Source organism: Fopius arisanus, unplaced genomic scaffold (genome assembly GCF_000806365.1).
Source record: "Fopius arisanus strain USDA-PBARC FA_bdor unplaced genomic scaffold, ASM80636v1 scaffold00063, whole genome shotgun sequence".
Classification (NCBI taxonomy): Eukaryota; Metazoa; Arthropoda; class Insecta; order Hymenoptera; family Braconidae; genus Fopius; species Fopius arisanus.
Window position 1 is genome coordinate 276430 of NW_011887802.1, and position 25839 is coordinate 302268.

The 25839-nt window shown below is 40.9% G+C and overlaps 6 protein-coding genes and 1 long non-coding RNA gene across 10 annotated transcripts in view; 3 read left to right on the plus strand and 4 right to left on the minus strand.

The window, feature by feature from the left end:
- The first annotated feature begins 379 nt into the window (after positions 1 to 379).
- LOC105268941 (E3 ubiquitin-protein ligase SIAH1) lies at positions 380 to 3482 on the plus strand. Its single transcript, XM_011308867.1, has 2 exons — positions 380 to 1222; positions 1310 to 3482. Exon 2 carries the CDS (start codon positions 1407 to 1409, stop codon positions 2247 to 2249), a length of 843 nt encoding a protein of 280 aa, XP_011307169.1. The 5' UTR covers positions 380 to 1222; positions 1310 to 1406; the 3' UTR covers positions 2250 to 3482.
- Positions 3483 to 3579: 97 nt separating this feature from the next.
- gig (tuberin) lies at positions 3580 to 9725 on the minus strand. Its single transcript, XM_011308870.1, has 4 exons — positions 9499 to 9725; positions 9292 to 9428; positions 4001 to 9130; positions 3580 to 3847 (listed from the first exon to the last, which is right to left on the minus strand). Exons 1-4 carry the CDS (start codon positions 9563 to 9565, stop codon positions 3641 to 3643), a joined length of 5541 nt encoding a protein of 1846 aa, XP_011307172.1. The 5' UTR covers positions 9566 to 9725; the 3' UTR covers positions 3580 to 3640.
- Positions 9726 to 13362: 3637 nt separating this feature from the next.
- On the minus strand, positions 13363 to 16713 carry LOC105268943 (protein DENND6A). Of its 3 annotated transcripts, none has more exons than XM_011308873.1 (8): positions 16349 to 16713; positions 16203 to 16210; positions 15725 to 15964; positions 15226 to 15501; positions 14958 to 15143; positions 14136 to 14852; positions 13739 to 13951; positions 13363 to 13583 (listed from the first exon to the last, which is right to left on the minus strand). In XM_011308873.1, exons 3-8 carry the CDS (start codon positions 15878 to 15880, stop codon positions 13383 to 13385), a joined length of 1749 nt encoding a protein of 582 aa, XP_011307175.1. In that variant the 5' UTR covers positions 15881 to 15964; positions 16203 to 16210; positions 16349 to 16713; the 3' UTR covers positions 13363 to 13382. The 3 variants fall into 3 exon arrangements, with proteins under 3 accessions (XP_011307175.1, XP_011307174.1, XP_011307173.1); XM_011308872.1 differs by having other exon boundaries at positions 16203 to 16243; XM_011308871.1 differs by having other exon boundaries at positions 16203 to 16713.
- A 597-nt stretch (positions 16714 to 17310) lies between these two features.
- On the plus strand, positions 17311 to 21218 carry ema (C-type lectin domain containing ema). Of its 2 annotated transcripts, none has more exons than XM_011308875.1 (4): positions 17311 to 17530; positions 17728 to 17861; positions 17923 to 18080; positions 18322 to 21218. In XM_011308875.1, exons 1-4 carry the CDS (start codon positions 17328 to 17330, stop codon positions 20791 to 20793), a joined length of 2967 nt encoding a protein of 988 aa, XP_011307177.1. In that variant the 5' UTR covers positions 17311 to 17327; the 3' UTR covers positions 20794 to 21218. The 2 variants fall into 2 exon arrangements, with proteins under 2 accessions (XP_011307177.1, XP_011307178.1); XM_011308876.1 differs by having other exon boundaries at positions 17923 to 18071.
- Positions 21210 to 24245, minus strand: Hrs (Hepatocyte growth factor regulated tyrosine kinase substrate). The gene is made up of 3 exons (XM_011308874.1): positions 23996 to 24245; positions 23832 to 23916; positions 21210 to 23549 (listed from the first exon to the last, which is right to left on the minus strand). Exons 1-3 carry the CDS (start codon positions 24030 to 24032, stop codon positions 21365 to 21367), a joined length of 2307 nt encoding a protein of 768 aa, XP_011307176.1. The 5' UTR covers positions 24033 to 24245; the 3' UTR covers positions 21210 to 21364.
- A 961-nt stretch (positions 24246 to 25206) lies between these two features.
- On the minus strand, positions 25207 to 25548 carry LOC105268948 (uncharacterized). Its single transcript, XR_892387.1, has 2 exons — positions 25463 to 25548; positions 25207 to 25329 (listed from the first exon to the last, which is right to left on the minus strand). It is a non-coding gene; the product is annotated as an uncharacterized lncRNA (long non-coding RNA).
- The window catches only part of LOC105268946 (probable protein phosphatase DDB_G0282105), a gene marked incomplete in the record, with an annotated part of 5201 nt that continues 4619 nt past the window's right edge, over positions 25258 to 25839 (plus strand). The window contains 1 exon segment of the mRNA XM_011308877.1: positions 25258 to 25839.

Here is a 25839-nt window from a genome sequence, read left to right on the forward strand (position 1 = left end):
CAGTCCAAATTTCGGAGTAAATTATATTTTCCAGATAATCCATCTCCGCCCAAAACGGTAAGTACGATATTAAATTATTATTGAAGTAAATCAAGTAAACATCACTGACAAATTTGTGAAGATATTTTTAATAACTGTTAATTCGTTCAAGCACAAATAATCAGCAGTCGGAGGCTTTGAAATCAGTTCGTCAAAAATTCCAGTCAGTGGAATCTGAGGCATCGAAGAGCTCAGAGTTATTAAAAGGGAAGCTGGAGGGATACTACTGAAATGTCGCTGAGTCGGCTAACGACAGATACCCCAGCGTTGCGTGTGGTGCCCTCCCTCTTATGGGGTCGGCTACTACGATGCCTCTGGGGTCACTCAAACCCCAAGACCTGAGCCTCTACTTCAGTCAATCCTCTTTGATCATCCTTATCCGTTGCACTTCTCCCCTCAACCATTATAATCCTGAAAGAAATATTATTCAGTTGATTCTCCGTGGTCGTCGTCATTTCACCCCTGACATTATTCCAACTCCTCCAGACAATTCTGTCATCAATAACAATTCATCAGTTAAAAAAAATAGCCGCCGAGAGAAGAAAAAGATCCCACGTCAGTGCGGATATGTAAACCACTATAAACTAATATAAACGGATATAAATCCTCGAGTTATGTGTGAGAATGAACTCAGAGGAAAAGTAGACTCTCTCCTTATTCTCCATTGGCCATAATTCCGGAGGAAAAAAAAAGGGAAAAAGTCTATCACATAGTAGATCTGCCGAAAACAAATATAGGTGAATGAACGAGGGAAAAACATCGGGTATTGGTGGAAAAAGTGTAGTGACCCTCGATTATGTCGCACGTTTATGTGATCGGTCATGAGAAGGCTTGCGCAACTCACTGATGCATCACTGGTGTTGGCATTAGCCATGTAATAACCTTACATAGTGATAAAACTCATTGGCCCACTGCATATGTTCATTTTATGTTTTCTTATTTTCGGTGTGACAAGTGGAACTTGTATTTTATCGTGATTGTGTCCTGTGAAGGGCGATAAACGAGTCTATTTACCTGGATGATGTGAAGGCGTTGCCCCACATCGGCGTCGTCGCCGTCGTGGGTTTATCTTTTTGTTTTTTATTTTTATTAATTTTATTCTTCATGATGACAAATTTCGCCCTTATGAGCATTTGATTTGATGCCAGCGCCTAATCAACCTGATTATCTCGTTTAACGACAAGTACGTGGAATTGATTAAGACATTTATCGGGTGGGATAATTCATTGATTGTGGAAATTGACTGACAATTTATTTGATGAATTTTCAGATCGTGGAGGCGTTGAATATCTTCCTAAATTATCATTTGATTTGTGCATACGAGTTATTGAGTTTGAGGGTGAAGGAGCGGCTGGGGCACGTAAACAATGGCTCAGTTAAATATTAGCACCGGAAAAAGGGGCAGAGGAGTTGTTGCCAGTACTTCAGCAACAGCTGTATCAGCATCAAGTAGCTCCACAGATTTGGCTAGTTTGTTCGAGTGTCCTGTTTGCTTCGAATACGTCTTACCACCGATTCTGCAATGTCAGAGTGGACACTTGGTCTGCAGCAATTGTCGACCGAAGTTGAGCTGTTGTCCAACGTGTCGTGGTCCATTAGGTAATATTAGGAATCTTGCGATGGAGAAGGTAGCGAGTAACGTTATGTTCCCCTGCAAATACTCAACGTGTGGTTGCACCGTGTCAATGGTGCACATTGAGAAGCCCGACCACGAGGATGCTTGTGAATTCCGTCCATACAGCTGTCCTTGTCCTGGTGCATCCTGCAAATGGCAGGGATCCCTCGAGGAAGTGATGCCCCACCTTGTTATGAGCCACAAAAGCATCACAACACTTCAAGGTGAAGATATCGTATTTTTGGCGACAGACATTAATTTACCGGGTGCTGTTGACTGGGTCATGATGCAGTCATGCTTCGGTCATAATTTTATGCTCGTTCTGGAGAAACAGGAGAAGTACGATGGGCACCAGCAATTTTTTGCTATTGCCCAGTTGATTGGATCACGTAAACAGGCGGAAAATTTTTCATACAGACTAGAGTTAAATGGTAATCGTCGTAAACTCACCTGGGAGGCAATGCCACGTTCAATACACGAGGGTGTTTGTTGTGCTATCTTAGCATCGGATTGTCTTGTTTTCGATACGTCTATCGCACGACGTTTCGCCGACAATGGGAATCTCGCGATAAATGTCACAATATCGATGGTTTAACTAAAAAATTTAAAATTAAACGAGAGATAATGATTAATCTTAATTCATTAATTTTGCACTAGATGGATGAACTAAGGATTTACGTATTCCAGAGGAATATCATGGGATGAATAGTTATTATTTTATTCGGTTTATTTCTGATTCAATTATTGCGTAAATCATTAATGAAAGTTTAGACTGAAAACGAAAAATTGAAAAATTATGTACATTGTGGTAACCATAGCGAATTAGCTTTGTAGAATATTACTATTTGATCTAAGGTTTACGAGGAATAATTATGCAAAATTAAGTAATGCTGTGAATAATATTATAATATTCGGTGCATTATCTCTGTACCATTTTCCTCCCAATGAAACAACTCAGAAAAATTCAACAAATCAATAGTTGTCCCGCGTTATATTTTTTTTTGTATGATTTATTTGAATACATCCTTTTCCTGCATATTCAACGCATATGAATTATAAATCGTCTAATGTTTCAAATAATTATTGACTGCCTCGAGGTGATATCGATCTTTGTAAAATTCAATTTTCTGTATTCTCATTCCAAATTGCACTCGATGATGAAGAATTTCTAGACCGTAGAACGATTTAATGATAAAAATAAAAAGAAAAACGCTTCAATTCATGTTCTCGACTAATTTTTTCTGAATGAAAAATTTAATTTGTAATGATGTAATGGTTAATAGTCAAAAAAGTGATATTCGTTTGGCAATTGAGATTGTAGAAATTCATTTGCATACGAACTTATAAATATTTTTGATTAATCGGGCCTTTTTTGTAAATACTATTGCTGAAAGCATTATAATGGGGATGAATTTTTTTCATCGATGATCATCACTTTTTCGATATCCATGGGAAGTGGTGAAATGTAATGATTTATCTGTAAAAGTTTCTCATTTTGCATTTATACGCGAGAGAATCGTCGCCAAGCCCATTGAGTTTCAAATAAAATATTTCACTGTCGAGATCGTTCTTTATTTGTAAATACGATTAATCGTAACGCGGAAAAGAATTTCTTCCCCGATGATTACCATTTATTCAAAATTATTGGACGTCACTATTAAAAAAATGTGCGTACCCTATTACATTTCACCACTTCTTCGAAATTTCATTCATTCAAACAAGAAAAAAGGAATGAAAACATTTTGTACATAGCTTCCTATTCAGACAAAACCAAGAAATGTATGCAATTACAATTACTACAAATAAAAAATAAAACAATAAAAAATTATTGGGACATTGTCTTCATTTTCTGACGAGGAGTGATTTAAAGGATTATTAATTAATTCATTATCAATTCACATTATTCATTTATTAACGTATAAGAATGTTCTTTTGCACAAAAAAATATCAGCAAATATATCTCCATCAATAAATCACAAAGCTGAATCATGTTGTGTACTCGGTGAAGTCGTCCATCTGAACTCTTTTATTCGGCCTGGACGAGGACTCATCATTCGGACCATCCGGATTACTGTTCGCTGTGTCCTGAATACGTTTTCTCAGTCGTTTTATGTGACGCAAACGTTCTAGCCAGTTGGATGCGTATGGATTGTGGCCGTTTTGTTTCAAGGATGAAGAGACCATCGAAGCAAGCTGAACAAATGCAATTGCAAAATCATTGACCACGAGAAAATACAACCGCGTTCTCTATTTTATTTATTCAATTCTAATAGATGATGAAAAGAGAAGAGAAGATAATTGAGTCATTCCAATCATCCAATTAATTAATTAAGAAATTTCACTTACATTGGCATGCAACGCCAGCTGCCTGGAGAGGATGGCGAGATTCTGATCAGAGATGATTTTCGGTTCACTATGACCAATATGTTCAGCGAGTTCCTCTCTAGCTTGCACAGTCACCTGATTGGTCCCATGATCCAGAGGCTGTATCACGACACATGCATAATTGAACTGTCCCTTGACCGTCTGTATATTATACTGTTCCCCACTCTCATTATAAACCACAGAAACATAATTATTCCCAATATGTTGTTTCTTAGAAGTGCACTTGGGATCACTGGATTTAGTGGGCATGAGTGTCGCCACGTGAAAAGCAACTTGGGTGACGTCGTCCTGCCAGATGTAGGCAAAATTGCCATTCTCGCCATTTCTGTCGAGACCACCGAGGAAAACGTTCTCATCAGCATCCCTGAGTCTGATGAGGGTCCCCAGCCTCTGGAGGAATTCAGTGTACCTTAATGAGCCGTGCTGATTCGCCAGAATTTCTACTTCGTTCGAGGTCTGACCAGGACCCACGTAGAGAACGCCTATTTTGTGAGTCTCGTAGGGCTGAATTCTGTCGAGATTCGTCACTGCTCTCTGGACAGCAGTCGTCTGAGGGACAAGCAGAGGCTTTTCATTGCTGGCACCGAAGTATGCGGTGTGATAAAGCTGGAGAAAAACAAAACTGGGATTTATTCCAGTTCTTGGCGCCTCTTTGACTCTCGCCGGTGGATTTGTACCTCTTCTTATGCTCTCCCACTCCCTTGACTGCTTTACAGGTGACATCACAGAAATAGTGTGGCCTCGATCACGAAAGGCGAAGGGTGGCAGTGAGGATGGGTCTGGTCTATCGTCCTTTTTATCGAAAATCCTTCCGATTGGGGGCTTCGTGTCGATGCTCTGGGCTATTTGTTTCAGACTAGAATCCGAGGTAGAGGACGACCTAGAGTATAATTGGGTTGGGGACTGAGGGGGCTTTGACTGGACGTGGTGTTGTCCGAGGACCTGAGATTGCCTCGTTTGGACGAAGAGATGACTGGCGGCCTGACTCTGAGTTAATGCTGTTGGTGACGCTGGAACTGTGTTGCTTGTACTGCTCGAAGTACTGCTACTGCTGGACGTTTGGTGGAGACCATGGGTGGCACCTGGATATGAATGCTGCGACCTCAGCACATTCATCTGATCTGGAGCATGTTCAACTGCAGGTGGAGTCGTTCCCATCCCAGCGATCTCCTCAGGAATAGCCTCGCAACTCACTCTCATATCCTTGGCATAAGCGTTTTTAGCATGTTTTTTCAGCTCAGCATCAAGCTTCACGTCGAACTCCGGATTGATCTGAGGATCATTCTGCAGAACCAGTTTTTCCTTATTCAAAAATGGATTCTTCCAACTGGCGCTCATTTCCGGACTGGAGTTGGATCTCCTGACAGGATTCCTAGATCTCCTCGAGTCGTCATCGCCATCCTCTAGGCTCTCAGTGCTGTCCCTGGAGCTCTGCCGCGAAGGACTAGGTCTCCCTGGGGACCCAGGAATGGCAATTGGCCCGGACTCGGATCTCGATGACTTGGGATTCACCAGAGTCAGAGGTAGAGGCTCGAGCACTGGTGGTTTCATATTCCCATCAGATCTGTCCTCGACCTCATAATCCAGGGAATCTGTGGTTGTCGTTGACTCCTGACTCCTGTTATTCGTGGTAACCTCGGGCGTTGGCATGTACAAAGCAGTGATATCCTGGAGAGGGAAGTCCGGGGGTACATCGAATTGCATGGAGTTTTGAATCCTCATGATCCAGGACATGTCACCAGTGGGTCTTCGAACGTAGATCTCAGCCCAGCCTTGACACCAGCAAGCGCACGGAGAATGCTCCTCTACTTTTTGATCACTGAGAATCTGCTCGAGTTTATTAGGCTCTGACTGCTGCGACTGCTGTGAAGACGTACCATCCCCTTTATCCCCAGACAACTCTCTGGATTTATCCTGTCTTCCATCCCCATCCTCACACTCAAGTTTTTTATTTTCCTCAGTGGGAGAATTAGCTGCAGTATTCGATGAGGATTGCCTCGACAGCCTGCTGCCTTCCTCCTTCGATCCCTCTGTGCTAGAGGTCCTCCTCTGAATCCCACCAGATCCCGCAGTTCCACTTCTACTCAGATAATCAGGGGTGGAAGCTGATTTACACGCGACCCAGCAGTTATCACAGAGTCCACCCCTCATGGCTTTATTGCTGCACCCACTCGTTGTAATAGTGATCAATCGAGTGCCAAGGAGCCAAGTCATGGAATGTCCCTCCTTCAGGAGGAAATCAGCAGCTGGCAGTCGTTTGGGTCTGGCTGTGTACGTGGAGAAGGTGTACCGGGCCATGAGGTCTACACAAGTCTCAGTCAGCTCATTGTGGAAGGTTTTGAGGGACTCATTAATCTCTGGTTTCAAATCCCCTCCCAGCATTCTATTGGATAACATGGGTCTCTCCCTGCGTCCTCTGCTCCCTTGTTCAGTCAGACTCGAGCTTCTCTTCCTGTTTGACGAGTCTTCATTGATCGAACTGAAGTCACTCTTCATCAGCTGTCCCTCCTCGAACGGCACCAGGACATTCGCCTTGAGACCAGTCGTGATGAATTTGACAAAGTCCCTCCTGAAGGGCAGACGACACTTCAAGAACCAAACAGCGATTACGTGATGTGCAAGTGACACGGTGTAATGATTATATTTGAAAGGATTTGTGTAGGGAAGGAGGATTGCGAAGACAGACATGTACTGATCACCAATGAAGCTAGCGAAGACCTTGGGAAGCCTCGTCAACGTCGAGAGGAACTCCAGTATGGGGATGGCAATGTGAACGGTTGCAGATATTTTTGAGAGATTCAGTAAAACTTCAGATAATAATTTATTCATCGCGTCTCGCATCTCCAGGGTGCAGGTGGTGAGACTTGTGACGCATTGACTGGCACATTTTGCTGTGAGACCGACCTCCAGGCACTTGATCAATCGTTGTTGGAGGTTTGGCTCCAGGTGTGCGTGGTAGGAAGCTAGGGAAGCCAGGACAGGGAAAACATGAGCTCGAAAATCAGAGAGTGTGAATTTCTGGGGTACATTGTAGAGGGATTCTGGGAGTCTCAGGGATTTGTCACTGACCATGGAGCAGAGAGCAGCTGCGAGATAATCGATATCGTTACTGTGTCTTGAGAGAATTAACGCCCTGTTCTGCATCACCTGGGGCATCTCCTTCAGGATCAACTGAAGGACTTTCCAGTCTTTCTCCTGTTTTATACAGGAGATCACAGCCTTGCAGGCATGGGCTAGAGACAGATGAGTAACTTGACAGGAGATGTGTTGGAGAGGTGCTGGGCTCAGTGGTGGTGGAGGACTGTTCCCTCCGCCACCGGAGGACAGACGATCAGGGGGCGAGGGTGCATGCTCCAGGACTAAATAAGCACTGAAAGACGTGACAATCCCTGTGGTACAGTCAGGAAATCCCAGATGATAGAGAGAATTCGCTCGAATCTTCAAGAAACACTCGAATACTAGATATCTGATTGCCGATATCTCGTGGAATATGTGGGGATCTTTGTAGTGCTGCTCTAGGTGGCTGACTAGGATCCTGTAGGCACGAATAGCATGACTCGATGGTAGATTATAGATTTTTATGACTAGGACCTTTATCACTCCAACGACAGCTGTCTTTATATCTTTTATGTCGGCATCCGCTGAGATTGGAGTGTCTGCGGCGAACGGTTTGTTTATGATTTTCTCGAGAATATCCAGGAGCTCCAGGCACCTTTTGGTCTCGCACTCGTGACAGAGATCGACGAGAAGATTGGCAGCCACATTTCGAATTGTTATATCTGGATCTACGTCGACGTGTTGGATATAAGGAACGACAATTCTCTCGATCAACTCGTCCTCGTACCTAGACCTATTTACTTGAATGACCTTAGTCACAACGTCCAACACCTTAACCCTGATGTTAGTTCTTGTCTCTGTCTTGTAGTATCGTTCCATCAGTGTAGCTAACTTCGACTGCCATTTGTAGTACGTGGGACCTATGGACGCAGCCCTGTGATCGATGAGTTTGAGAATGGATATCTCAGGTCGAGCATCAGAGCATCTCTCCACGAGCTCGTAGAATCGCTGGAGGCAGCCATTGTACTGGGATGTGTCCACCAGATTCTCGATGCTGTTTATTGTCTCATGGAGGCTGGAAGAGACTTGTCTTGTAGCTGGTTGATTGCTGGTCTCAGTATGTGCTATTACTTCTTCGATAATATCAAGGACAATTCCCCAGGTCGGCTCCTGGAGCTCAGCACCGAATTTGTTGACCAGACGCTGAATCGAGAGGGTAACCTCGTACATCACGATTGGGTGGTTGCACTTCAGGGCTTGAATGAAGGATGGAAGGACTGAGATGGGGGTGCACTTGAGCTTGTGGATCCTGTGGGTACCCCAGAGGCCCATATTCACGTAGAAAACAGCACCTCGGAGGAGACGAACGTCTCGTTGGAAGTTTGGGTCCTGGAGGAGTCTGCACATGGTGTAAAGGGCTGAGTGGCCCATGTGAGTCCCCAGAAGATTTCTCATTATCTTCCAGCTGATCTGACAGTAACTCTCGACGTTGACTGATCTACATAAGGCTGTTATGAAGGTCTGCAACGAGTCGGATTGGAGATTGATGTTGTAACCGACGATGGTATCCAGGGTCTCTAAGCAACCTGAAACAACCTCTGAACTGTTGCTGTAATAGCAGAGGTGGCAGATGTACTGAACCAGTCCTGACACTATGTCCTCGTCTATGTATGCAGAGTTGTATTTTATGACGTTCACCAGGAGTGAGAGGAATTCTGCACCTCTTTTGCCATCACCACCTGTGACTATTGGCATCCACTCCAGGAGGAATGGACCCATTTTCTCTTCCAAGTGGAGAATGTCTTTGCCGTTGTCCGTGAGCTTTTGGAGGAGCTCTAGTCGTGGGCTTATGTCCTCGATTATGTCGTGGTATTTTACAACGTTGAAAAATTTAACGCGCATCAGGGAGGAGAGCTTTGTGTACTGGCCCTGCACCAAGCAGCAGAGGAAGTTCAGGGCTATTTGACGATGCTCCCGAGGGATGTCCTTGTGGAGGAGATCTTCCACTAGACTCCACAGACGCTCCGGTGCTCTCTGAAGGGTTTTACAAAGGATTTTTATTACTCAATTTGGAGGGAGAATACGATAAGAAAGAAGAGCGTATGAACGGCTGCTCAATAATTTATCCATCAGCACTCTTGAACATCTGTCACCTCGAGTTGTTAATGAAGTTGTCTCAATTATAAGATACTCACGTCCTCCCATTGTTGATTCAACACAGGATCGCAGAGATCTTTAATAGCTCTTGTTCTCTGATGCACAGGGCTCTCTGAGCTTATGACTTTCTCGATGTCCTGGGTCAGCGTGAAATCCTCTCGACTCTTGTAATTCCCTGATAACCAATAGCCCCGAGGTTTCAATCCCTTTTATTGACAGTTGTGAAGGAATCTGTGAGTACTTACCTTTGTTTATTCGAAAGAATTGTTTCAGTTTATCGATGGTCTTGTTGTCTTTATCTTTAGAATTCATTTTTGACACTAGTACATTTTCGCGATTTTTTCAAAGTCTACGGAAGATAATTCGACGAGGTAGGATGGATATTTTCGTGTTGAGGCTGGTGGTCACCGTGGAATGATTGACATCTCGGGGTTGTGAAGTAATTATCGTGTGCACCGGAGACTGCCGGAGTTCAGCTGATACTTGGGTATATTTTTTTTTTTTGCGATGGGAAAAACATGAGTGTATAGTATCAGTTATCAACGTACGTCTCCACTGGGGGATTTAATTTTAGTGTTGAAGCGAGTACGAAAGATGTCGTCGACGGTCTCGTTCAGGAATTTTTTTGACTGCGCGGAAGTGTTCAACTCATTCATTCCTAATTATACTGCAAATCTTTTCCCAATAATTATTAGCTCAATTTTATTCATCATGAATTTAATACAGAATTCAAGAGTACTTCGTTATTTATTGCCTAGCCGTACAAACTGGTTACAAGTAAGGTAATAGTTAAAAATGAAAAAGTTTCAAAAATTGATTTAGAGCAATTTTTAAAAAATGTCCATTTTATACCAAGATCTCCCGTCGTGTTACAATTTTTTAAAAATGTTCATTTTACCCCAAGATCTTCCGTCGTGTTACCGCATCAAGAATCTCTCACATGAAGAAGTGTAAAGAGTTTAACGTCCGGAGTAAAAGTAAAGTCGATGATGCAATTCTTTTGGCTGAAATTTGAATATAAAAAATGTCATTATTATTCAAATTTTCCTTCAATCGATTCCATCATGACTTGCAATTATCGTACAATTTATTTATTCCGCATGCTTATCTAATTCACAGGGGTTGTCAAGAGCCCTAAGCTAATGAATCCTCAACCCGCCCAATTTTGTACACCCCAGATTTCAGTCCAGCTTGCCGGGCGGTACTCATCGCAGCTAACATTATAGACTTGGAGTTGGAAAAACGTGAAGTCGATCTGTTCAAACGGGAGCAATATAATGAAAACTTCAAAAAAGTAAAGTGATAACTCGATTGATAAGATCACAGAACACAGAGAGTCCAGCATATTATAATTCGAACGCAATTTTCGCAAGTTTTTTAGGAATCGAGGTAGAGCAATTTTATTTTTTTAACGATCACTCAGATTGTATTCTTAATATTTTTCTGCAATCATCATTGATGTATGTTACAGATTTTGATTCCGATTTCTGTGTATCTCAAGGTTGTGAAATGGCTCAAAAGATGTGAAAATGAATTATCAGGATATGTATAATTAAATGCTTAATTAATGCTTCTGGACATGCGAAAAACTGATGAACAGCCTGTTACAATCTAAAATTTAAATTCTAAATAGTCAAATCATAAGTGATGAAGGCTGTGGAAAGGCCAAAGATAAACCGAGTTGATGACCTTGAGGTCGATAGTCGAGAGTTAAATTCATACCTGGCAACTCGGTGTAGTCATTTACAACTCAGACAATAGGTAGGATTAGGAACTCAAGAAATATTTCTAGAAATATTGAGCGTCCATTGACTACGGTATTTTGAGTAAATTGTATTCATATGTATTTTTGAAAGAACAAAATAATAATCATTTCATAACGATACAAATCTCTTCAATATAAACGGCGATAATACTACAATCTGCTCACACGGGTAAAAATATTAAACCTAGAATCCGGAAGAAATTATTAAAACCAATTTGTTTTTGAGCAACAAAAAATCATGTTTATATTATATGCTACTTATTCGTGAGATTGAAACGCTGGTGTCAATGATGTACTCAGATGATTGCATATCACTTGTATAAACGTGGTATATAATAAAAGAAAATAAACATTGGGTAAAAATTCTTGAACACTCAATTATAAATTATGGACTCAAAAATAGTGCATGGGGAATTATGATGGATATAAAATGTAAATAACTGACTGAGAGCAACAAAATTCGGTGAAACAAAATAAATCGTGCATAGTGTCTTCAGATCTTGATCCACTGGTTAAGACTTGGTGAGAGTGATTTTTTTCATCTGCACTAAACTACTTCCTCTCACTCGCTTCACGTTTCTCATAAATATTTACAAAAGTGTATAAAATGAATATTATTATTGCTGAATTCTCCACTGCAGATTTTGAATTTAAAAAAAAGTGTTCGTGGTCGGTTTTTTTGAGTCTCTGGAGGATTATTTCATGGGACTAACGAGAGTGTTGGAATCGCAGAAGATATTTGTGTTTTCCCAACATTTTTGGATTGACTCGGGTCTGCGATCTGCACTGTTCCTGACAAAATGACTGCACCTTCTCGATGAGAGCAGCTTTTCTCAGTGCCTCCCCTTCCCGACGTCCTCTCTGCAATCTCTTCACCTCCCGCAGTTTATGGGGTAGATAATAATCATAGTCATCCGATAACACATCGTCAAAAGTTTGTTTGACACTAGGAGGTAGGATCAGTACGTCACGATCACAAATTGCTTCCTGCATCATCATCAGGGCTGTTCTTTTTCTCTTGTCTGCTTGCTGCTGGAGTTCAAGTCTCGTTAATTGCGCTCGGATCTCTTCCTTTGCCTTTTCTACTGCCGAATCATTGGACCCGTTGGAAGAAGAATTTGGAGTCGTCCGTTCTTGAGTGGTGGAACCATTGGCGTCGTCAAGGGTCAACTGCAATTGTAATATCACTGATTCTGGCGATGAGCTGCTATTTTCTGGAGATTGCTTCTCAGCCAGGTATCGGTGCACAACTGCTTTTTTCATAATGAAGTCTGCCAAGGTAATTAATTCACAAGACAGAAGAACCACAAGAACAAAGGGACCAAAAAAGAGGAAAAACTTCTACACGGGCTGTTGAAAAAAATAATGGTGGTCACGTGGAGTTAAATTCGAACGAAAAATATTATTTAGAATTTGACGAAGTACTTGCCACAGACGCTTACCCTTCAAGAGGTGATTACGATATGACTGTCACCAAACCTTACTGCTAAATTTTTCCATATTCCACGAGGTGCAATAAAAGGAGATGGGGACGAGGGTGAAGTCCTGTGGCCATCCAGGTAGATTAGCCCTTATGGATAAGCCGGAGAACACATTGATTGTAAAAGAGAGAGACATCTTGTATACCTGCAAATCTGGGAAATGGTAAATAATGGAAAACTGGTAGACACAATAATATTTCTGCGTTCCCCCATTTTCACTAGCTGACGAATTTTAACTTCGAGATCCTCGTTGTGTAAACAGCTCCTGTGGTGAATTTCATGGAAATGAAAGTGTACACAATTGTTTTAGTAAAATAAATATTTTAATGACGTCAATATCCTCCGATCCATTCCTGTATTCTCCTACCGTCAAGGAGTCGATTTTCTCTGAACTATTTCGAACATTGTTGTATGAAATGATTTTTTTGATGAGTAGATCAGCCCACAGAAAATTCAGAAAAATCCGACAACTGAGGACTTCGCTCAGTGGATCCTTGACGGTATTACATTTCTGAGATTAATTTCCAATTTTTCCTATATTGTGTCTATAATGAGATTACGTCTTCTACATTGATTAATCCCAGGAAATCGAGGGAATTCTTATATCAAATGTAAAATTATATACAAATGTTATGTCCATTTAATGAGTATAATCTGTTCACGCAGTATTGATCAACGAAGATTAAATTCTATGTAATAACTCAATTAATCTTCATTATTTACAATCCGTTCAATTTTGAACAGCTCATCTCTCAGATGAAATTGGAATAAAAAAAAAAATCTAGTTGTAAAACCCGATGTAATTGAACTGTCATCAAAAACTTATGGATAAAGGAAAAGTAAACAAAAAGTTTAGGATAAAAAATAAAAAATTATTGAAACGTCAGGATTCTCGACTGAGTATGATCTTCAAGTCTTCCGGCAGTGTTAATGTAATATCATCTATCCTCTCACACAATTTTTCACGCACACTCTGAGTAATTGGCACATCCTCGTGATAACTCCTTTCTAATTTTTGACGAATACGTAGAATCATGTCGACTACTTCTACTTCTTCTTTATCCTGAACCCAATTCTTGAGATCCTGAAATTTTCAAGGGAAATAATTTTTTACAAAAATTTTAGAACTAGGAAAATTGAGTGGATTTCAGATTATCGGGAGATGATTATCGATTTATTACTTTGGCGTGAATAAAAAATTCTTTAAATTTGCTATGATGTCAATATTGAAATTTTTACCGCTTGAGAGAGTGCTTCCAGTTGCAGAGCTTGTAATTTCAGGGTTAATTCAGTGTAACGTGAGAGAAACCATCCAGAGAAATTTGGAGTCCTGAAGAATCGCTTGTAGAGTCCCACCCAGTCACCTTTGATTCCTATAGTTAATTGAGGACCCGCAGAGGGCAAAGTGGCTAAAAAATCTTCTGGGTTGAACATGTGAGGTATTGGCGTTGCCTGAAATAACCAAATTATCGAATTCCCTAAACAATCTCGAGAAATTGAATTTGAACGATAGCAAAAAGTCTTAAAAAAAAAATATATTTATGATCCATGGAATATAAATTTAAAAAATTATTCTGTTAAATATTTTGTTCAAATTACGGATAAAAAATGTGTTGTCATGTTATTACATAAATACCTTAAACGGCGATATGTTCTTCTGTAACGGCATTAAACTCGCAATATATCTTTCCAGAGGAATCATAAAGCTCTCCGTCAAATCCATGAGATGTCTTTTCAAAAGTGCAGTCTGCACTTCCCTGGGTCTCTTAGTCTGCGTTCCCCTCAACAACTTCTTCAAAATGACTTTATCCTTCTGTAAAAATGTCTTGTACTGCGTGTAAACACCTGGCTTTGAATCAAGTATTTTCAAGCTCTCAGACTTTTTAATTCGATATTTCTGATTATCAGAGTTTGATACGTCGCTTATACGTATAATATGTGGCCACCTTTGCAATGTTTTTGCAAAAAATGGATTGGTAACACCAAGAATTACAGCTGGAGGTGTTGGCGCGTCCATTGTGTACTCTTTAAACTCAGAATCATGGATTGTGAAGTATGGACGATAGTCTGCACAGTATTTCAGAGGTGCTATCGTTGCAACTAGAGCTTGAACCATTTCAGCACAAGTTGTTGGAGAGCCTGCCATAACTACTATTGGCTCACCGAGAAGCACCAACTCCCAGAGGAGGTGAACGTGAGTCACTACATTGGATAGACTTTGGAACATGTCACTTTCGTAGGCTGATGCTACTATCAGCCTACGAAGGGAATTTATGCATTTCGAAGTTTTAACTGCTTCCATTGCACTCACGGAAGGCACTACAGCCTTGTAATTAGTGTTTGGAATATATGTCTGAAATAAAATGTGCATTTGCATTTAATGCATTTATCTTGTTTTATAAATGGTATTGGCTAGAGAACTGGCAGTTTAGATTCAATTAATTGAAGTAATTGCTACCTGGAAGAGTACTCCTAGAAGCGGAAGATGTATCAATTGTCCTGGCAATGGTTGAGGCCAGTTGTCAATTTCACGAATTGCGACATCCATAATTGTGTTACCAGCATCGAAAAATTCGGGAGCCAGTAAAGCGCACAATTCAGTGAATAAATTGACGAATGGTAATTTTGATATAAGAACAACACTCTGTGAATAACGAGAGTCAGTAAGAAGATTCCTTCACAACGATGAAAATTATTTTTAAAAAAAACGACTATTTCAAAATTACCTTCTGGAAATACCCCCTGGGTAGAGTTTTATCTTTAACTTGCCTGAAGTATACATATCCCCAGTAGAAATCCTTATCGAACTGCAGGAAACTAGGAGATTTTCTGTTGTACTCTTTGAGAGCTGGTGGTTCACGTGTTGGAAAATTTGAGTTTTGTCGAATCCTCACGTGATACTGGGTATCACCCATGCACCCCGAATTTGAGTCTGGGAATGCCAGATAACACACATTTGATCTCTCTGATTCTGAGAGTTTCACGTGAGTCGGGTAAATAGCCTGAAATTTCGAATTTTACATTCGATTAATATTATTAAATCGATTTTACATAATCCAAAAAAATTCCACAAAGACGTAAAAAGCGTAAAGATTCACGTTCTCAGATTCGTGGACTTTGGAAAAAATTCATGGTGAGAGCTAGTAGTTTATGCAATTCCCATAAGAATATTTTTTTCATCCCATCTGATTTTCATGCGTTAAAAATGAAGAAATATGATTCTACCTCGACAGCTTGTCCCAACTCCAAGTCAAAAGTGACAACGCAGATGCAGTGCAACCAGTTTTGAAAATTTTCCCATTTCCTCTTGACCCCAGGATTTTCCTCTGAAGCTCCATTGGACGACTCTTTCTTTGATGAAGAACACGAGGGCTCTGACATTTCGAATAGTATCCCTCGAACTTTTGTTCAGTTCATAATGAAAATGTCAATTCCATCGCCAACCTCTGTCATTTGGCGAGTCATCTGAACATCAGTGTCGTGAATGACATCAATTGCAAATTGGATTATATCAAAAATATAGTTAGCACCACTACAACATTTCAAAGTCTGAGTTTATGGTTTCCCTGGAGCATTTAACTATAAACATGTCAACTACTCAGTGATAATTTTTCGCGTGCAAGCCATCAATGGATGTACAAGTTCATAATTCATTAATTAGGACAAACATTCATTTGAAGAATAACCAGTTTCTCGTTCTTACCTCAGAACCTAGGTAAAATCATCCAGATGGAATCATTAAATCTGCAGTCATCGATTGAGACCATTGAGAATCATGAAGCAAAACGGATTACAGGAGTAAATCGAGTGGTACAGCTGAATCTACTCCAACTCCAAACAGAAACTCACCTTATCCAGATGACTAACATTAATTCAAGATGATACGTCTACAAATCATCTTGCCTCTATTTGCTTTCATTATTCCAATACCATATTGCATTATCCTCTCACTGGCACAACTTCTTCGTGTCAACACTCCGACAACATATATTTCATAAATACTCCCCAAACCAATTGTAGATAATTGCTGTTAATTTCATGCGCAAGCGTGGAAAACAGCTGTTTACATTTGTCGTTGGAGGTTATGCAAACTTAAAACACCCCCCAAAAAAAACTCTTCTCGTGGAATGCAATCACGCCAAAAGTTCCTAGAATAATTGTTTCCTGACAATCTTTACAATTTTCCAAATACTTTTCAACCATTTTAAATTACTCCTAATTAAAATAGGTAACACATAACTTGTCATTTCATCAGGGTGTTAATTTCCGGTCATAATATTAATCATAAAAAAAAATTATAGAAAATAAATTATTATTATTAAATAATAAATTATTATTGACCAATTGCAAATTTTTAGCTATTATTGCCTTGCGAATCATCTAAAAATAATTCATTTACTTAATTCTGTGGTCCACTTCTCGGAGCTCTAGTGCGCAAAACGCCACCATTAGAATAATGTGTATTGAAGTCAGCATAAGTATTTCCTTCGATTTTAAGAGTAGGGGACATGGTTACAAGTGGTAACTACGTGGTGTGGGGGTACCCAGGGAAGTAAAATAAAAACTTACGATGACTGTATTATAACGTCTTGGAGGAATTACAAGTGAATGATAACAGTGGGTGACCGTGAATTAGATAAGAATGATGCACCAATGTGTCAAGACAGGATAATCATGTGCGATTCAGAGTTGAAAACTAGAATTTTTAATAATTATGGCATGCAGACTTGACGAGGATTTTTTATCTCATTTGTCCACTGATTGACAGTTTTTAGTGAGAGTGGGAGGTTTTTTTTAATTACGCGTTTGGGATTCATCTGCTGGAGACATGTTTCGTAGTCGAAGTTGGTTTGGCGGTGGAATCTGGAAACCCAAGAATCCACATTCACTGGAACATCTTAAATATTTATACAATGTTTTGTCCAAGAATCATACGGTGTCGGAAAATAACAGGGGTTTGTTGGTGGAGACGTTGAGGTCTATTGCTGAGATTCTTATTTGGGGAGATCAAAATGACAGCAGTGTTTTCGAGTAAGTTGCCAATTATTATTATTATTCACAACATTTTCAATCACTTTAATAATATGCCTGACCTGATTTAAAGGAGCCCAATTTTTTGGGCAAGTCTGAAATAATTTCATCAGTAATGATCAGTGAATTGAAATTCTTCAACCGTTAATCAGAAATTAAATGAAGATTATATTGATATTTTATTGCTTTTGTTCCAGTTTTTTCCTCGAGAAGAATATGCTCTCCTTTTTCCTTCGGATAATGAAGCAAAAATGTGGAAGCTATGTCTGTGTTCAATTACTACAGACGCTCAACATTCTATTCGAAAATATTCGAAACGAAACATCACTTTGTAAGTTTCAAATGCTATGCAGAAATTTCAATTGATTGACAACTTGAAATCTTTGTTCCAGATTACCTGCTAAGCAACAATCACGTAAATAGTATTATAGTGCACAAATTTGACTTCAGTGATGAGGAAGTTATGGCTTATTACATAAGTTTTCTCAAAACCCTGAGTCTCAAATTGAATGCACATACTATTCACTTCTTCTATAACGAGGTAAACAAGGTACACTCGACGCATTTACTCTACCTACATAGACAATTAGCAGACTAGTCCCTAGGATAATCCAATAAACAACTAACACAAAGAAAAAAATATTCTTATTCATATGTTTATTCTGTTTTGGAAAATTTTTCATCTACCATAATTTTCTGGTTTTTATTTCATACAAAATCGAGTGTCTTACCACTACAACTCAATGAATTATCTTCGACAAAGACCTAAACTTGAGATATTCAATTTTCAGCACACGAACGATTTTCCGCTGTACACCGAGGCGATAAAATTTTTTAATCATTCCGAGGGAATGGTGCGAATAGCAGTGCGAACTTTGACCTTGAACGTTTACCGCGTTGAGGATGCTTCAATGTTGGCCTTCATCAGAGACAGAACAGCAGCCCCGTACTTCAGCAATCTCGTCTGGTTCATAGGAAATCACATAATAGAGCTAGACACATGTGTGCGAAACGACGCAGACCATCAGAGCCAGAATCGTCTCTCAGACCTTGTTGCAGAGCATCTCGATCATCTCCACTACCTAAACGACATCCTCTCCTTGAACATCCCAGACCTGAACAAAGTCCTCTCCGAGCACCTTTTGCACAAGCTCCTGGTCCCGTTGTATGTCTACTCCCTGACAAAATCCATCTCTCCCCCAGGGCAGAGTCCAGGCGAGCGAAAACACGTCAGTGTGGTGGTCTCCTTATTTCTTCTCTCTCAAGTGTTCCTCATCGTTTCTCACGAGCCCCTCGTGAGAACCCTAGCTGCTGTAATTCTCAAATCAGACTCCCACATGGTGGAGGATGGAGCTAGCAGAGTCCTGGAGGAATACCAGCTCTCCTCATTTGACAAATCAATAGTCTTTGCCCCACCGAGTGAAACCCTCGAGAAATCATTAGAAAGCTTATCCGGCCACTCAGATCTTCAAACATTGACGCTGGAGGACATCCCCGAACAATCGAGCCCTCAGCACTCCTCCACATCAGACTCAGAGATCCTCGAGAACCCTTCAACAACACCTGGATCCTCCCAAGAGGAAATCAAGCACCTCAATGTCACCGACGAAGAAAAAGAGCAGAGACTAGCTCTTGAAGTTGATTCCTCCCCAAACCAGAGTAGACAATCCATCGAGGAGAACTCTACCCATCGACCACTTGCCAAACCCTTCCTAGAGACCATCCTCAATTCCCTCAACTGCAGAGAAAATGATTATGCAACTTTATTCTCCCTCTGCTTGCTGTACGCATTAATCAGCAACGAGGGAGTAGACAAAGAGACTCTGGACTTTGCACCGTCAGCTGTGAAAAACCCGAGCAATTGGTACAACTTGGCTTTAATAGAGAAATTAATCCACGTTATCTCAGCCAGTTGTCAGACAAATGCTAAAATAAGACTAGTGACCATCGAGATGAGTATAAAACTACTGATTAAATTAGTCATATCAGATGGGGAGAGTTTACTTTGTGATGCACATCTGGCAGCAATTGAGTCTGCCAAAGAAGAAAGCACTGCTTTGCTCAGGAATTTTTACAAGAGTGAGGATATATTTCTTGATATGTTCGAGGAAGAGTACAGCGAGGTTCAGAAGAAGCCGTTGAATGTCGAGTGGTTGATGATGGATAGTAATATTCTGCTGCCTCCCACTGGCACTCCAATGACTGGCATTGAATTCAGTAAACGCCTGCCCTGTGGGGAGGTTGAGAGAGCGCGAAGAGCCATTCGTGTTTTTTTTTTGGTCAGAGAATTGTCAATGCTTCTAGGAAATGAGCCTGAGACTCAGCTACCCTTGACCAATCCTGCGAATTGTGTGCAAGTGGGAAATGTCTTGGATCTTAATAACAGTGATTTGATAGCCTGCACTGTAGTGTGGAAGGATGGCCAGAAGATTCGGAGATTTCTGGTGATTGATGTCATTCAACTGATCCTCGTGGAGCCTGATACGAGAAGACTGGGGTGGGGGGTAGCCAAGCTGGTGGGATTCCTTCAAGATATCGAGGTGGCTGGGGACAAGGATGATTCCAGGTGTCTTCATCTGACAATTCATAAACCTTTGAGCACTAGTGGGGGGAATAGACTACCACTGCTCTCAGCCAAATTTATTTTTGATGATCATATTAGGTGTATGGCTGCCAAGCAGAGGCTCACCAAGGGGAGGATCAAGGCTAGGCAGAAGAAGATGGGACAGATTGCTAAGCTTTTGGATATTCCAACCAATTTGCCTAATTGCTCAACTCCACCGAATTATCCTCTGTTGGGGATGAGGCAAGAGAGGACTGTCGGGAGAGGACAGAGACTGAAGGAGCAAAGGGGAATGTTTACGGTTAATAAGGTGCCTGGGTTTGCAGCTCAATTGCGAAAGCAGAATGAACCCAGAACTGGAGTGGGCAGGCGGGTTGGGGGGGATGTCAGTCCACCGAGTGGAAGGTCTAATGATAATGGGATTAGACCAAGGGATGGCTCTCCCAAAATGCCCAGACCTAGGAGTGAAGAGATTCCTCTGGAGGACATGAGGCTGAGGAAAAGTTCGTTCACTGGGAATGGATGTTCGGGAATGCAATTAGTTAGCACCATTGAACCAAATACTTCGACTGCCAACGCAGCTGTCAATACTGATGTTGTGTTGACTAAGAAATGCTCTGAAGAGACTTCTTTCACCTCAGGACAGGCTTCGGATTCGTCGGCGAAACCTCGACGGAAGGGACAGGTCGAAACCGTGTGATTGGTTAATGATGTTAAATGTGAATAGGAGTAATTATTGGGATTGAACTTTTTCGGAGCTCGTCCCTATTTTCTATATCACTTTTTTTGAAAAGGAAAAGATCTAATTTATTCATTATTTTCTATGGTGAGTACATCGTTTTCCCTGTGAAATGAATCCAATTTAATTAATCGAGTTGTGACTGAAGTACAAATACCTTGTGGCAAAGTGGTCTGATGATTATTAAATCTGAACGTCGGTTTATTCATCTCCATCTCGTTTCCGCTTGTCATTTTGAAATCTAGGAAAGGACTTCGAAAATGAAAATCTCGTTCTACATCTATACTCGACGAAATCGTTCGATGACATTACCTTTTTATGCTAAAAAAAAATTAAATAATTTTCTCTATCGCTGAATAAAAAATAAATAAAGATAATTCAACTGATTGGTATATGTATATTCTGAATTTCGTTTACATCCTTACAGCACAAATGAAAATTAATCAGAAAGGAGTATGGATGGTACAGAGATAAAGCAATATAAACAACTATATTAACGTGATGAGGACAAAATATATCCGGATAAATCATATTAATCAAATGAAATGAGAGGTTCAGCAGAGTGGTCCTCAGCTTTGGGTACAGTTTCAGTCGTTGTGGATTGTTCGACAGGTTGTTGATAGGGTATTTGTTGAGGCGGCTGACTAGGAATAGACATTTGCTGTGAAATAACAGCTCCAGGGGGTCCAGCTGGGCCAGGGGGATGCTGAGGAATTGTTGGACCAACTTGACTCATGCCCATCGGTCCAGGCGGTCTCATAGCTGCTTGATTTCCTGGAATTTGAGGGATTTGATTGATCGCTTGGGTGTGGCCAACCCCTGGATGTACCCCTGGCATCCCTTGGGCTTGAGGCAAACTCATCTGATGTCCTGGTATCTGCGGCATTGGGGGAACATTGGCCATTTGGGGCATCATTCCTGGTGGTGGCATACCTTCTCTGGACGGAATCACTCCCTCAGAGCCAGGGCCAGAGCCAGGGCCAGATTGCTGCGGTAGTCCTTGAGGCTGATCTGATTGATTACCTGGGATGTTTGACATCATGTGAGGAGGGATATGATTGGAAGGCATTTGGGGCATTCCATAGGGCATCCCTGGCATTCCTGGCATGGGATAATTACCCATTGGTGGTGGACCGTACGTGTAAATCCCTTGACTCGTTGGGGACATGGGGTACGTACTGCCAGGTGTGTAATGCATATGACGAATTGGAGAACCCTGGGATTGTCCCATGTAATTTCCAACTGGCTGGTAATTTCCCATTATGTACTGCTGCTTCTGCTGCTCCTGACGCATCTGCAGTTCCCTCTCTCTTTCTTGAATTTTCTGGAGTGCCAGCTCTCGTTGGTACTGCAGATACTCCTGCTTCTTTTTCCTCATAATGTCGAGCTTCTGAGCCATCTGCAGCTGTTTCATCCTCTCGATTTCCTCGGCCTCTCTCCTCAATCTGTCCTTGTGCTCCTCTCGTAGGGCGTCAAGGGCTGCTCGGGCATCCTTCACCTGTGTCAACTTATCCTGTAGGCCCTCGTAACCGACTCTAGTGTCATCGTGTTCCTGAATGTACTTTAGAAGTCTCGAATGCTTGGTTGGTATATTCATGAAGAGGTCCTGGGATAAACTGTCATTGGAGATTGGCCGACCTCGGGAGGAATTACTCTTCATTCGATTCACGAAAATCTCCACCTGCGAGCGCAGGTCACTAACGAACTCATCCATTTTTATGTCAACTTCGCCGTTCTGTTGCTTGCCGATCACCACTCGTTGGGGCATCGGACTACTGATATTCGGAGCTGAGGGGGATGTCACATCTTGGCGTATTGATGGGAGATCCTCGATCTTTGAGGAACGGTCCTCCCAGTATTGCCGGTTGAGATATTTCACAAGCTCTGAGTCGACTGCTTCGTCTTCTTGGAGTTTCGAGGGACTTGGACCTGGTGATGGAGGTGGAGAGTAAGTCTTAACAGGTGGGGTGTGATTTTTATAGGAATTAGTCATCCTCTTCTTCTCCTTTTCCTTTTCTTCAGCTTCACTCTGACTCAATGCCAATGCTAACTGTAGCTCCTCCTCTTCCTGGAGCTCTGCTGTTGATTTGCGGGGTGGAACCTGCTGTTGCTGGGCTAGAGAGCTACTGAGATATTCGACAGGCAGGTCAGACTCCTTGGAATTAGCTGAACTTGGCCTGTTAACATGCTCGAAACAAGCATCACACACTCTCACTGGTTTTTCAATTCCATATTTCGGTAAAGTTGACGTTTTATTGGAGCATTGTCCACAGAATACTTGTCCACATGCCCGGCAGTGATGCTTCCTCTGCATTACACCGAAAGTAACTCTACACCGATGGCAGACCTCTCCATCAGCCCATTCGGGTGCAGTATCAGCACTGAACATTGCATCACTCTCCTTCAACGGGGGAAATATGTATCCCTCAGCCTTCATAATGCTTATGGTATCCTTAACAGCAGTATACTTGGGACTATTTCTAAATGCAAACGCCCAGGCCTGAATCAACTCAAGGGTCTTCGCCTTGACGTTCTCGTGGGTTGTGGTTTTCACCAACTCTTTCAATTGTTCCATGTACTGCTTCGTGCCGATTTCATCGTGAATGAGGGCTCCACAATTTTTCACACACGATTCGAGGACCAGGAGGCCAAAGAAGGCCACGTGAGGGTTCTGGTTTGTTATTTTCTTCTTTATTTGGGCAAGAGCTGTTTTTGGCCTAGAAAATTACCAATCAATTGATTACATCATCCGAAAAATTAACTGGTAATATAAATGAAATCTAACAAATCTGGTGAATTTCATATTGACAAAAGCAGAGGATACTAGATTTTTTGAAGATAATAATGGTTCCAGCTCATGCATGGTTATGGCTAGAGATAATAATGCCAAAACGTGAAGGCAAGCAAACAACCCGTTTAAGGGGGAAAATAATTGCTTTGTCATTTAACATTACAAATTGTAAAACAAGCAATAGCTGTTTGAAGATCAATTTACTTACTGTATATCACCTGCTCTGATCGTATCACAAATTTGCAATATCGTGGGCCAGTCTGGATCCAAATGCAAATGACTTGTGGCTTTATCTAAAATCAAACCATAAATCAGGCAATGAGTGAAAGCAAATGTCGAGAGATCTTGTCAGTATGACGTTTGATTATTCACCCAGCAATTTGTCGAAAGTCGGTGCACTACGGAACATCTCTGATGAAACTTCTTCTTCCACCAATTTTTCACTTCAATATAGGAATGAAAGGAACAATCAATGAAGCTGATTGTCACGAGAATAGTCCAAATTCATAAGAAATAGATAATCAAACGATTTAAATTCTGAATTGTCAGAACGGTCAGAACTAATTTCGCTGATGGTGTCGACCTGCTGATCAACACATTAATACAGACAAGAGTTTTAGCGTCCGTGAGAAAGACTAGACGATATTTTCGTCATTTCCGTAGGATGTGATGCGCTCTCTGATCGTCAATTGACTCAAGTCCCGCGACCATTTGAACATTTGGAACTCTTTTCACCGTTGAAAATCGTCAAGATTTCCGAGTTATCATCAACAAATTTATTCTTCAATTAATTGTTGTTCACCAAGATGAGGGGATAATTTTTTGCTGTCACGAATTTTTAATTTTTATTTAGATTTCCTGGGATTTCAACTTCCGAAAGAGGACGACATGTCAGTGAGTGAGTGGTTAGTTTTTTTTTATGATATTTGGGAGTTAAAAGGATGTCATTACTCGAAATACCAAAATATTTGATGGAGATTTTGTTTGATTTTATTATTATTGCACCAATCATTTCTCTGAAATTTGTAAAAAAACGTAAAAGATGATAAGATATTGATAATAAATCTTTAATGGTTACCAGTAATTACAAGATAAATTATTATTCTATTTATAGTTTGATGTGATGATGTCAAAATCCTTTAGGTCCTTCTCATGTGTCCCTGGTCTCAGGGGGCAAAAGGTCCTCCAAAAGGGATTCGATATCTCGTACAGCAATTGGAAGTAGTAGTGCATCTCTTCTAGGTCCACATCGAGGCAGTATCGCCTTCAAGACTGGAAAAGGAGGTTTCAAGGTAGCCACCCTCATGCAAAAATTATGTCCATTTTTTCAATTTATTTTCGGATTCTTTACATTATTTGTGATAGGTGCCACGATATCAGAACACTTATCAGCTAGAGTCTGCGAATCCTTTCAAAGGCCCCGCAGTTGATAAGATCCTGGAGAATGTGATGACAACTACTCTGAAGCCTGTTAAAGTGTATGAATCGAAGAAGTGTATCAAGCTTTGTCAAGACATAGCCATGGAAATTCGCCAACAAATTTATAAGAAGGATTTTGTGCGGTAGAGTATTTTACGATTCTATACTTTAGCCATTTGAAAGCGCTAATTTATTTATTTATTCATTTATTACAGTTACAAATACATCATAATGGTATCAATAATCCAGAGAAGTGGTCAAGGGTTGCACACAGAACTTGGTTGTCTCTGGAATGCCGAAAAGGATAATTACTCGACATACGTTTACGAAAGCCAGGAATATCATGCGTTTGCGATTGTCGCCGGCGTGTACTACGACTAATCTCCAATGTCATCTCTCAAAAAAAAGAATGTTTCTTACCAATTTGACTGTTGAAAGATTCTAGTCTTCCCATTTAAAACGATTACATCATCGGTATTCTCACAATCCTAATCAGCCCATCAGGAAAAAAAAACGAAAAGAGATAAAAAAATGACAGATTGACTTTTCAAGGGGAAGACCAACGATTCACGTAGTGACGCCTGCGTATTGGCACTGTATTGCTCAATGCCACTGGTTCATAACACGTATGCGCGATTTGACGAATTGTATTTCTCACAATACATTCACAGTGTCTCTACGGTTTCTCTACTCTTCGCATATTTTTCTAAATGATCTCCAACCCTAGACCATTCACCCCCAAAGTCCTCAACAGTGATAATTCCCCTAAATCCTGTGTCATTATTAATTAACAATTG

Bases quoted from the DNA above. Each gene is read 5' to 3' on its own strand.
- LOC105268941 (XM_011308867.1), top strand. From the start codon at position 1,407: ATGGCTCAGTTAAATATTAGCACCGGAAAAAGGGGCAGAGGAGTTGTT.
- gig (XM_011308870.1), bottom strand. From the start codon at position 9,565: ATGAATTCTAAAGATAAAGACAACAAGACCATCGATAAACTGAAACAA. The intron at 9,131-9,291 runs GTGAGTATCTTA...AAAACCCTTCAG, and splicing joins TGAATCAACAATGGGAGGAC to AGAGCACCGGAGCGTCTGTG. The intron at 3,848-4,000 runs GTAAGTGAAATT...GCATTTGTTCAG, and splicing joins AGCTGGCGTTGCATGCCAAT to CTTGCTTCGATGGTCTCTTC.
- LOC105268943 (XM_011308873.1), bottom strand. From the start codon at position 15,880: ATGTCAGAGCCCTCGTGTTCTTCATCAAAGAAAGAGTCGTCCAATGGA. The intron at 14,853-14,957 runs GTAGCAATTACT...ATTTTATTTCAG, and splicing joins TTCTAGGAGTACTCTTCCAG to ACATATATTCCAAACACTAA. The intron at 13,952-14,135 runs GTATTTATGTAA...TGGTTATTTCAG, and splicing joins AGAACATATCGCCGTTTAAG to GCAACGCCAATACCTCACAT.
- ema (XM_011308875.1), top strand. From the start codon at position 17,328: ATGTTTCGTAGTCGAAGTTGGTTTGGCGGTGGAATCTGGAAACCCAAG. The intron at 17,531-17,727 runs GTAAGTTGCCAA...CTTTTGTTCCAG, and splicing joins AATGACAGCAGTGTTTTCGA to TTTTTTCCTCGAGAAGAATA. The intron at 17,862-17,922 runs GTAAGTTTCAAA...TCTTTGTTCCAG, and splicing joins TCGAAACGAAACATCACTTT to ATTACCTGCTAAGCAACAAT.
- Hrs (XM_011308874.1), bottom strand. From the start codon at position 24,032: ATGTTCCGTAGTGCACCGACTTTCGACAAATTGCTGG. The intron at 23,917-23,995 runs GTGAATAATCAA...GTTTGATTTTAG, and splicing joins GACTTTCGACAAATTGCTGG to ATAAAGCCACAAGTCATTTG. The intron at 23,550-23,831 runs GTAAGTAAATTG...GTAATTTTCTAG, and splicing joins ATCAGAGCAGGTGATATACA to GCCAAAAACAGCTCTTGCCC.